The sequence below is a fragment of the Bombina bombina genome, chromosome 8 (assembly GCF_027579735.1).
Source record: "Bombina bombina isolate aBomBom1 chromosome 8, aBomBom1.pri, whole genome shotgun sequence".
NCBI classification, from domain to species: domain Eukaryota; kingdom Metazoa; phylum Chordata; class Amphibia; order Anura; family Bombinatoridae; genus Bombina; species Bombina bombina.
Window position 1 is genome coordinate 178,058,980 of NC_069506.1, and position 12,828 is coordinate 178,071,807.

The window sequence follows — 12,828 nt, forward strand, 5'->3', positions numbered from 1 at the left end:
ATGTGTGTGTGTGAATATATATATATATATATGTGTGTGTGTGAATATATATATATATGTGTGTGTGTGAATATATATATATATATATATATATATATATATATATATGTGTGTGTGTGTGAATATATATATATATTCTTGTCAATAGGAATTGTTGTACGTGTTGTAAATGTTTCAGCTGTAGTTTAACCTAGACCACGGTCCATTTGCATCAATTTTGTTTTAGTTTATTTTTTCAAAACAAAGAAAACAGTACAATACTGTCTTTTTCATTAGCAGTACAAGAGCCTCAACTAGAGAGAATTTATTACTATAGCAGAACTATATGTTGGTTTTACGCAGCTGCTCCTGAGAGAGGTTATGTGATCTATTAATGGCTTTTGTGTATCTAGTAGACATTGCGTGGGAAATATAAGACCCTTGAGACAAATTAATTAGTAGCAGAGGTGTTATGAAGCCACCAGAGGGTGCTATGCTCTCTCATCTTTTGCTTTCTCTATCAACTGAATGAACAGGGATAGCCCTATTTGTTTTCCTCCTCCTCCATCCTCCCTTTATGTGTTTGCTATAAGCAATTACACTCCAGACCCCTCAGTTCCCACCATGACTGCTGATTGGAGCCCTTTCTAACAAGATGAATTCCCAGCACTGAAAACAACGATACAAACACTCAGTCCTAGCAGTAACGTCTAAGGACTGTTCTTTTACATTTGCTATATTTTTCCTTTTATTTATTTGTGACTGTGAAAGAGCCATGAGTACAATCCATGGATATCGAGCATCTTGGTGGACCTATATTCTTCACCAGGTCCCACATACAAATTTCCAGTTTGAAGTAGTGGACAGCAACTTTGCCCCGCAGGACTGGAACTATCAGCAGGTAAAGTACATTCAAACAGATGTGAGCTCTCAAAAAATGAACAAACAGCAGGTGAACTGTGCATACTACCATAATAAACAGATCTAGCACTGCAGCATGAGCAGGTGAACTGTGTATATAATGATGTATGCAAGATATCCACAGTGGTAGCACAACATAAGGGGCAGCTGAACTGTCTATAGCTATACATGTAAAATATTTACATAAATACCAGGTGCATTGTCAACTGTGCATGCAAAGATACAGGCAAAATATAAAGCACAGAACACGCAGCATTAGTATGATTTTTTTTTTTTAATAGAGACAAAGCTGCAGTATAAAACCAAAATGAAATAGACAGATAGATAGATAGATAGATAGATAGATAGATGATAGATAGATATAGATAGATGATAGATAAAGATAGAGAATATATAGTCAGACAAAAATAAATCAGAATTAGTAAACATATTTCTTAGAAAAGTTTAAAAATCAAATGTAGATCTTAAATAGTGCTTAGCCAGCCACCTGCTTAGATAGAAGATGTCTCAATATAGACTGGTCCTAACACTAAAACATATCTGCAAACTGTGGAACTCCTGATTAAATGACAAAATAATTAGACTTTTATTATATAGCAAAAGTTTATTTGTTTTTTTTTTATTGAATTCATTTATTTTGTGAATAATTTATGTTTACAATTTGTATGTTTTAAAATTGTATTGCTGTTGTGGAAATAGAACAAAACAGACATTTTTTAATTATTATTTTTTTATGTTAAATTCCTAATGGAAAAAAAAAATGAAACAGACCTACTTAAAAAATTGTAAAACTAGAACACACTCAAATAGCTTAGTGACAAAAATTATATGAAAAGAAAAGGAGCAGGATTTGTTACACTGTTAATTACAGGAAGCATTTAATAACAGTGTGTTGGAAAATGCACTGGAATGTAATAATATTAGTTTGATAATTTGGGTTTTGCACATTTGCTATATTTTGGTCTAACATTTTCTGGACAAAAGATGTCAAAGTAGATTTTTTCCTTGCAGCTATCTACAATGTTTGGTGTTTTGTGTTATTATTGTGGGTGACCTAAAATTTGCCATATGTCATGAAAAATATTATATATTATTAACTCTTTAGCAGCTGGAGAGTTTTGTCAATTGTGCTCTGGCAGCTATAGAGTTAAAGACAATTTGAGATGCTCTTTTTAATCAATTAAATACACACTGTGATGTTTCAGTTCACCTTTACTGTAGATAATCAAACCTGTACAGTTCATTCCCTTTATGACTCATGCATTAGGTGGTTGCGAGTAGAAATATAAGCATATAACGTTCTATAGATACATAAAATTCTAAAGTATTCTTAACGTGGCATAATACAGGGTTCTTCAAACTTTTTTCCCCAAGACCCACATACATCATTGTGATATATGTGACATAAAACAATATGGCTACAATTTCTGGCAAAGTGACTACAATGTGTGCATATTTTTTCCTGAATCCTGATTGTAGTCAAACTTGAAAGTGTTGTAAAAGGTAATAAAACACAAACACCACACACACTCTCATACAACACACACACAAATACTCATACAACTCACACCATACACACTCTTATATGCTGTAACACCACACACACACCACAACACCACACACCCTACTATAACACACACAATCTCTCTTACAACACACACACACACACACACTCATACAACACACATTCTCATACAAAACACACACACCACATGCACTCATATACAACACACACACACTCATACAACACACACACCACATGCACTCTCATACAACACACACCACACACATTCTTATACAACACACACACTCTCATACAACACACACACACCACACATTCTCATACAACACACACACACTCATACAACACACACCACACATTCTCATACAACACACACACACTCATACAACACACACATTCTAATTTAAAACACACCACACACACACTCCTACAACACACACACACAAGTTATGAACCAGTAAACATGGTGTTGTAACCCAGTAAGGGGTCTAGACTGATGGTTTGAATAACCCTGGCATAATACAAGCTGGTGCTAGAACTGTGTAATAGATAAACAAAACAAAATCAGTTTAACAAAAACATAAAAAAAGACACATATAGAAATAACTAATTAACATTTAATGTAATTTAGAGAGAGTGTTGGGAGATTGCTTCACTCATTGCTTTGTGCTTTTTTTCCAAGCAACATTTTTTTAACAGGCTTTTCAATAGTTATTCATGTACAAGACATACGGGTAGATTTAACAAATGGTGGGCGGACATAATTCGCTGTAGTGAATAATGTCCGCCCCAACATTGATAAATCTGTCTGCATTTATCATTGCACAAGCATTTCTTGTGAAATGCTTGTGCAATGCCGCCCCCTGCACATTTGCGGCCAATCAGCCGCTAGTAGGGGGTGTCAATTATCCCAATCGTATCTGATCGGGATGATTGCAGTCCGCCACCTCAGAGGTGGCGGATGAGTTAAGGAGCAGTGGTCTTATGACCGCTGCTTCTTAACTCCTGATTCCGGTGAGCCTGAAGGCTCGCGCGGAATGAGCATCATACGCTTCTTAATAAATCGGCCCCATAGTGTAAACATGCCTATTGCTCGCTTCAGTATATACACTTTAGATAAGATACCACTTGACCAATCAGCAAGTCTGCCACACTAGGTGGTATCAGGGACAGCACTATAAACTAGATTAATCCATTTTTAATTTAACCCAAAGTAGGATTTTTATTTGTTAAAACAAATCCTTGCTATACTACAGGCTATATTCCTTTACATATTAATTGTCATCACTTGCTTTAAAAATGTTGGAACTGTGCTTGAATTGTGCTATTTTAATTTATACAAAAACTGGCAATTACTGAAAAATGGGACATTTACACTGGCAGCAGATTTCCCACATTTTAATGTTAAAATACACTCTGCGATCTGTAAATGGTAATTGGAAGAGCAGTTGATAAACTTAAGTTATGTTAGGTCAGTGAGGAGATGTAATAAGAGGTAATGCATACACCAAGAAATCCAAAACTTCTATTGATGTCCGAAATAAAAGAAACTGATCTGAGTAAAATGAAACACCTCTGTGCAGTGAGGGGGAAAGGTATCCCAGATACAACTAAATTGATTCATTTGTAGACTATGCTTGTAATACGGTAAGCTGGAACATGATCCACCTGAATGAGAAACTTATTTTTAAATTTGTGAATAGAAAAGACAATTAATCTGAAGTCTCATACTGATTTAGAAAGGGACTTAAAGGGACATTACAATTTGAGATTGTAATATAAAATGTTTATTTGGTGTTGTTAAAAAAAAAACATTCTTTATTTATGTAGTCCACTTATCCTTTAAATTAAAGTGATGGTAAATCTTAGCTTTTCAAAAACGCTAGGATCTACCAGCTCTAAAAATAAATGCTAACTTAAGTTATCAGTTTTTTAAAAAAAATGTATGTTAAAAACTACCTTTTCTTTGCCGCTGTCTTCTTGCTAAACTAAGCGGCTCCAGCTGCCAACAACAAAACTCATTTTCTTTCAATGAGGTGACATTGTTAACCTCTTAGCCAATAGCTGTGCTATCATACAACACAATGCCGTATGGCTAGAATGGCTATTGGCTAAGAGGTGGAAATGTCACCTCATTGAAAACATGGGCGGAGCTGCTTAGTTTAGCTAGAAGGCAGAGGCAAAGAAAAGGTGGTTTTAACATACTTTTTTTTTTAAAAACTGATGACTTATGGTCACATTTATTTTTTGAAAAGCTTGGATTTACCATCACTTTAATTCTGAAATAATGTGGGCTTTCAAATTACTTATAAAGTGCAGACTTCAGAGATAACACTGCTATATTCTACACAATTATTGGTTGTACACTCTACTAGTAACCTATTTAAAACTGTCCTTAATTGGCCTTGGCAGAGGAGGGAAACATGGTGGCACCCATTGCATTATAGACACTAAAAGGTTACACTTATTTTTAATATATATTTTAAATACATCTGCATATTATTATCAGGCTAGACTTTGGTTTGAATAAATTATATCTAGTATATATTGTAGTCATGTAGTGTTTAAAGGAGCTTAAGACCTTGCCCACTTCTGTAGCACAATATGGTAGCAGTTTTGCAAGAATGTCATCCATTTCCAAGAGTACAAGATGGCAGAACTATTGTCTGTCATGAAGTGCTCCAGATGCTTATCTCTTCAACAAAGAGTACCATGGAAGCAAAGCAAATTTGATAATATAAGTAAATTGGAAACTTTTATAATGGTTTGCTCTGTCTGAATCACAAAATATCTTTTTGGTTTTCATATACCTTTAAAGGGACATAAAACAAATTGGGATAGGGACAAAATAATATAATATGTACTTTAATTACTTTACCTGCAAATATATACTGCAGTGCCTCGCCATTAACCCTTTCTTTTTAGTTTCTGAATTGTACAGCTCTAACTCCTCCCACACAATTCCTTTTATGGCTGTATCTATGTTTATTGTTCTTTTGGTAAAATGCAAAAATGCACAGGGATTACCTGCTGGAGCATGCCTAGAAGCTGTGAACTCAGTTGAAATACAATTTCATGTGTCTAAACACTGATAAGAGGGGTGGAGTTGGCTGCTCCAGGCAGCTTAGCTATGTAATTCATTTTGCTTATTTTTTAAAACGATTTTAAAATACTTTCCAGACATTTTTAAACACTTTTATTTTTAATGCAAACTATTTTAAATTAATTAGCCCTTTTAGGATATGCACAGATCTCAACCTGTTTTATGGCACTCTAATATCTCTTTAACCATGTCACTGCCAGTGCTGCATTTAGTGTAGTTCAACAATATCTAATCTGATGAGCAAAACTAGCATATATTAACAAATTTAACAACTTTGATATTAGGGGACTTGGAAGCCAAAATTAAACTTTTATGACAAAAATAGCACATACAATATAAAAATAAATTCCATTTACTTCTCTTGGTATCCTTTGTTTAAACGTAAATCCTTTTTGTAAGAGCATACCTAGGTAGTTTCAAGAGCATTCACATACCTTCACCTCTATACAAACATTGTTGCAAACACTGCTGCCATATAAACCCAAGGCATGTGCACACTCTGGGTCTACCGTAGTATGCTCTCATCAAAAGAACATACATTTCAACAAATGATACCATGAGAAGCAGGTAAACTTGATCATATGAATAAAATAGAGATTTTTAAAGGGACATAAAACGCAATTTTTTTCTTTCATGATTTAACTAGATCATACCATTTTAAACAACTTTCCAGCTTATTTGCTTTGTTCTCTTACTATCCTTTGTTATTAAAGGAGCAACAATGCACGATTCCGAACTCGCTAAATATATTAGATGAGGAAATTACAATAGACGCCTATATGTGCAGCCAATAATCAGCAGCTAGCTCCGTCTCCCAGTAGTGCATTTCTGCTCCTGAGCCTAACTAGTTATGCTTTTCAACAAAGGATATAAAGAAAACAAAACAAATTTGATAATAGAAGTAAATGGGAAAGCTGTTTAAAATTGCAGTCTCTATCTGATCCATAAAAGTTTATTCTTGACTTTGCTGTCCCTTTGTACATCCTATACTAATCATTCATGTTTAATTTTTATTTTGATAACCCTTTAATCTAAAGAATATATTACTTATTGTTTATGTGCATAAAAGTTAAACTACATTGCTTTTACTTTTTATATAACTGTGGTATGTTCTGGGTAAAATATATCATGTCTGTGCATTTTAGCTATTAAAGTACAAGCTCCCACTGTATTATTAAAGCTATAACTAACCCTCTGAAAACAACTTGCAGCAGCAATGACATTCAAGGTGCAATTAGCATACGCATTCACCCATGTCAATCTGATCCCTCCTCATTGATTTGCTGATATTTGTACCAGGCCGTGCTTATTTTATAGCCTTCATTTGAGATCCCCTTATTGAAAAAACACATTTTATATATCACAAGCTTTGATTTAGCTTTTCCAACACACATACAGTATATCTATATCAATATTTTTGATGATCTTTCCAATGATATAATTTACTGTGTCAATAAAGGTTAATGGAGGATTCCCATTATGTTTTTTCTTTTTTATTTAAATCTTCAGTGTACATTTTTTATTGGATTATTTAAATTTTAAGTGCACATTTGTTACTGGAGGATTTAAATCTTCAGTGTACGTTTGTTATTGGATGATTTAAATCTTCAGTGTACGTTTGTTATTGGATGATTTAAATCTTCGGTGTACGTTTGTTATTGGATGATTTAAATCTTCAGTGTACATTTGTTATTGGATGATTTAAATCTTCAGTGTACATTTGTTATTGGATGATTTAAATCTTCAGTGTAGATTTGTTATTGGTGAATTTAAATCTTCAGTGTACATTTGTTATTGGTGAATTTAAATCTTCAGTGTACATTTGTTATTGGTGAATTTAAATCTTCAGTGTAGATTTGTTATTGGTGAATTTAAATCTTCAGTGTACATTTGTTATTGGTGAATTTAAATCTTCAGTGTACATTTGTTATTGGATTATTTAAATCTTCAGTGTACATTTGTTATTGGTGAATTTAAATCTTCAGTGTACATTTTTTATTGGTGAATTTAAATCTTCAGTGTACATTTGTTATTGGTGAATTTAAATCTTTAGTGTACATTTGTCATTGGTGAATTTAAATCTTCAGTGTACATTTGTTATTGGAGGATTACAATTTTCAGTGTAATTTGTTATTGGAGCAATTAAGTCTTCAGTGTACATTTGTTATTGGAGGACTTACATTTTCAGTGTAATTTGTTATTGATTGTTATTGGAGAAATTAAATCTTCAGATTTAAAGGACCACTCAATGCAGTAGAATTGCATAATTAACAAGTGCATAATAAATAGACAATGCAGTAGCACCTACTCTGAATTTCAAATAAGCAGTAGATATTTTAATGATAAATGTTATTTTTCCTCCCATTTTCCGTCCCCCTATATCATGTGACAGACATCAGCCAATCACAAACTAGAATGCCCTCTGAGCTTGTGCACATGCTCTGTAAGATATTGTTCCCCAGAAAGTGTAAATATAAAAATACTGTGCAAAATTTGATAATGGAAGTAAATTGGAAAGTGTCTTAAAACTGCATGCTCTTTCTGAATCATAAAAGTTCATTTTGACTTGAGTGCCCCTTTAAATCTTCAGTATACATTTGTTATTGGAGGATTTTAATTTCCAGTGTAATTTGATATTGATTGATTTAAATCTTTAGTGTACATTTGTTATTGGAGGATTTAAATCTTCGGTGTACATTTTTTATTGGATGATTTAAATTTTCAGTGTACATTTGTTATTGGATGATTTAAATTTTCAGTGTACATTTGTTACTGGAGGATTTAATTCTTCAGTGTACATTTGTTATTGGATGATTTAAATCTTCAGTGTACATTTGTTTTCTGAAGGATTAAAATCTTCAGTGTACGTTTGTTATTGGAGGATTTAAATCTTCAGTGTACATTTGTTATTGATGAATTTAAATCTTCAGTGTACATTTGTTATTGGTGAATTTAAATCTTCAGTGTACATTTGTTATTGGAGGATTACAATTTTCAGTGTAATGTGTTATTGGAGCAATTAAGTCTTCAGTGTACATTTGTTATTGGAGGATTTACATTTTCAGTGTAATTTGTTATTGATTGTTATTGGAGAAATTAAATCTTCAGATTTCAGTGTAAAGTTATTCAGATAAAAAATAAATGTGCACCTGTATTCTTTTAGGAACCAGCAGGAACCTTTGACCAAATCAGAATATGATGCTTGTCTTTTTAGTATGCATTTCAGGGCAATAAAAGAGCCAGCAAGTGTAAGGGATATCTACTTTCAAGGAAATTGAAATCCTACTGAAGAGGACTATCAGGTGTTTGAAAGTATTAAGGTCAGGTTACAGCACCTTTTTTCATGATTTCATTAAAGGTTCTTTAATAGTGGCTACAATGGTGATATATTATGAGAAATTAATTAATTACTTATACTTGAAACAGGAGTGTATATCTCTAAAGCTGTCATGGAACAGGCATTTAATCCCTCATAAAATGTTAAACTATTGAAAATATTCTAAGATTGCAATATACAGCCATAATTGAATTTGCTTATTTTGATGCAATCTAACTACATACATTACATTGATTGTTTAGAGCAGTGCACAAACTAATCTTCCGTTAGCCTTAATTGGCATCAATCAAGGAAGAAAAGATAAATGTAAGTACTGGGATTTTCAAGTAGTTTATTCCTGCTTTGCAAAACTTTACATATTATGCTAACAGTTTTAAAGGGACAGTAAAGTCAAAATTAAACTTAATTTGACAAGATAGATCATGACATTTTAATCAACTTTACAATTTACTTAATTTATCAATTTGTCTTAGTTCTCTTAATATCTTTTGTTAAAGAGTAACGCTAGGTGAACTTAGGAGCGTGTTTCTTTAGCCATCTGGTGGCAGTGTTTGAAACATTGTTTATTGCATGCTCATAAACTCCTAACAGCCTACCTAAGTTTACACTTCAACAAAGAATACCAAGAGAAAAAAAAGCAAATTTAAAAATAAAGATGAATTGGAAAGTTGTTTAAAACTACATGGGCTGAGATTGACAGCCATTTCAAAGTGGCCATAAACAATATTCATTTGAAAATAACTTTGTTACCATTCCTGCTGCATGATATAGAAAAGGTGCAGGAGGCTATTTGCAGCTTAATCGAAGGTAAGACTTAGATGACTAATGTGTATAGACTGTCCCTTTAAATTTCAGAGGCATACGTAAAACATGACTTTAATATCTATTCAATGTGATGGTAAATTAACTAGTTCAGAAACATACCTGTAGAATCATTGTGACATTATTATCCAAACCTCTATAATTATGTCTTAAATAGTGACTTTATGTAAAAAAAATAAACTTTTATTCTCATACCATTTTATGGTTTTCCCTCTGCCCCATTTTCTTTCCTATTCTGCAGTGTAGTTCCCACATACATAGTAGTATGTAATGTACTCCTAGCTAGGGTTGCCACCTCAGCCATGTTTGCTTGGACACTTATTAGTTACTCATACTGCAGGGTGTGCAGGGAGGAACATATATTGTGTTTCTGGACAGCTCTATTCACATTCCTCCCTGCACACCCTGAAGCATGTGTAACTTATAAGTGTTCTGTATTTTAAGGGACAAGTGGCAAGCCTACTCCTAGCAGCCCATCTAGCCATTCTATTAATAGGGTGAATGGAATTTCCAATCAGTCATGACTGCACATTAAAAACAATGAGTCGTGCGGCAAAGCTTGTGAATGGGTGACACCAAAAAACATCACTAGAAGAAAAAAATATTTTAACAAGGGGTACAGGTTGAAGAATGTTTATATTTAAATAGATGTTCCACATTCAAAAATATTATTATGTAATAAACAGCTAATTAAACTTTACAGTCACTTAACATTTTCTTTATAAGAACCATTGTTCCACAGAATGGTACCCTAAGCTGTTGCCCAGACCTCAGCACTTTTTTAACCATAACTAGTATTGTGATTAGAAACCCCCAAAAGCATACAGTAGGAGTGTGCTTTAAGAAATCTGGGGTATTCTTACATTTGCCAAAAGCAGTCTTAATACTCATGTTCCTTGCTTTCCCTAATATTGCTGGATAACTAGCTTCTGCCACTATCTTGCTTTCTCTGCACTGGAAATTACATGGCCTTGTTGTGTCTGTCATTTATCAGTTCTCATCAAACATAATTCTAGTTATTTTCCTACTGCTGCATAGTAATTGACTGTCGACAAAATACATTATTCCCCCCAAAAACACAAAATGTTGCACATAATAAAACAACTTTGCAATATACTTTCATTTTTTCTGTGCAGTGTTTTTGTATAAAAACTATTAGAACTGGAAATGCAATGATAAGCTTATCTGGAGTGTTCCTTTACACATTTGTATATTTCCGTATAATGATTATGGGGATTTATTTGGGAATCATCATGTACCAGGAAACACCTTTAAAATTATGCAAATGCTCACACTTGCTTGCTGGTTTGACTCAGATTTTAACTTCCCAAATGCATACAGACATACCTCCCAACATTTATTGGATGCAATTCAGGACTGGAAGACTTAGGCTGAGTCAAGTAGATCTGTAGGTGGGGTCATTATGGTCAGGGCAGAGTAACTAGTGTTGCTTTGGTGCTCTGGATGTAAACTTGGCAGTGACATCTCTAAAAACTACATATAGGGGGGCAACTGCCAAATACCTACTGTATATATGGAGTATGGGCATATTGTAGGTGGAGTGGTGGTGAAAGAATACTATGCTAGGAGGTTAGTGCCCCCCCTGGAAACACCAAAAGAACTGGACGAGTTTGGGCTTATCACAGGCATAGAGGGCTGGAGGGACAACAAGGACAAATCATAACAATTCTTCAGTAAATGGGATGGTTGAGAGCATTGTACAAATGTAAACTATTTAGCAAAGTATAATGTCTATAGGGTAGGGATGCACCGAAATTTCGGCCGCAGAAATGTTTCGGTCGAAAATTGCATTTTTGGCTATTTCGGTTTTCGGTTATTTTGCCTGTTATTTTTGGTAAAATTATTGTGTAGCATGTTTCAAATTTGATGCTAGCCTAGAGCTGCTGTTTAAGTTCATTACTTGACTTACTATTTTGCATATAATGAGATTTCTATGACTATATTTTATTTATATAATTGGTAAAAAAAAAAACCTGTTAAATCTGATTCTGTTACATAGAACTAAATAAAGAATAATACAGTATATTGATATTTAATATTGTTTAAAGTAGGGATGCACTGAAATTTTGGTCGCAGAAACATTTTGGACGAAAATGGCATTTTCATTTTTTGCCTGTTTTTTTTTTTCTTGGTAAAATTATTGTGTAGAATATTATTGTTTTAATATATTTGTGTCCAATTTTAGTGTTACTTTCAATAAAAGTCTGGAATTTTTTTTTTTTTTTGGCTTGAAGGTTTTCAATTCAGATTCATTCATTAAATAGTCTAATTATGCAAAAAAAAATATTTGAAAATAATTTGAAAAAAAAAAAAAGAAGATATTTTCGGTATCAGTTTCGGTTTTTGGCCAAGTGCATCCTGGATTTTCGGGTTCGGTTTCGGTCCAGAATTTCTATTTCGGTGCATCACTACTATAGGGTATAATAGAAGTTAACCCACCAACTCCCAGTGCAGACCTAGGGGAGATGCCAAGCCCACATACATACATTTCAAGCACAACAAAAAATGAAATCCAATTGATGATCACATTGTCCTTAAAGGGACAGTCAAGTCAAAAAAAAAACTTTCATGATTCAAATAGAGCATGTAATTTTAAACAACTTTCCAATTTACTTTTATCACCAATTTTGCTTTGTTCTCTTGGTATTCTTAGTTGAAAGCTTAGTTGAAAGCTAAGCCTAGATCCTAGCCTCCTATGGTAATTTCTTAGACCATAAAGGCCGCCTCTAATCTAAATGCATTTTGATAGTTTTTCACCACTAGAGGGCATTAGTTCATGTGTTTCATATAGATAACATTGAGCTCATGCACGTGAATTTATGATGGAGAAAGCTCTGATTGGCTAAAATGCAAGTCTGTCAAAAGAACTGAAATAAGGGGGCAGTCTGCTGAGGCTTAGATACAAGGTAATTACAGAGGTAAAACTTGTATAATTATAACTGTGTTAGTTATGAAAAACTAGGGAATGGGTAATTAAGGGATTATCTATCTTTTAAAACAACAAAAAAATATGGTGTTGACTATTACTTTAAAGCAAGAGGGCAACACTGTTGTAATGTGTGATTGAAGGCCAAAGTCACTATCTATACGCAGAGCTTTGTGAGCTTGGCTATAAAGCAACAT

At 33.4% G+C, this 12,828-nt stretch overlaps 1 protein-coding gene across 2 annotated transcripts in view; it reads left to right on the top strand.

Annotated features, from left to right (window-relative positions):
- Nucleotides 1-377: 377 nt before the first annotated feature.
- The window catches only part of TTYH1 (tweety family member 1), a 278,708-nt gene continuing 266,257 nt past the window's right edge, over nt 378-12,828 (top strand). Inside the window, exon 1 of one of the 2 annotated variants that reach the window (XM_053690745.1) lies at nt 378-880. In XM_053690745.1, the coding sequence (XP_053546720.1) occupies nt 755-880 (126 nt within the window). In that variant the 5' untranslated portion in view covers nt 378-754. The remainder of the gene's footprint in view (nt 881-12,828) is intronic. The other variant, XM_053690746.1, reaches the window with a different exon arrangement.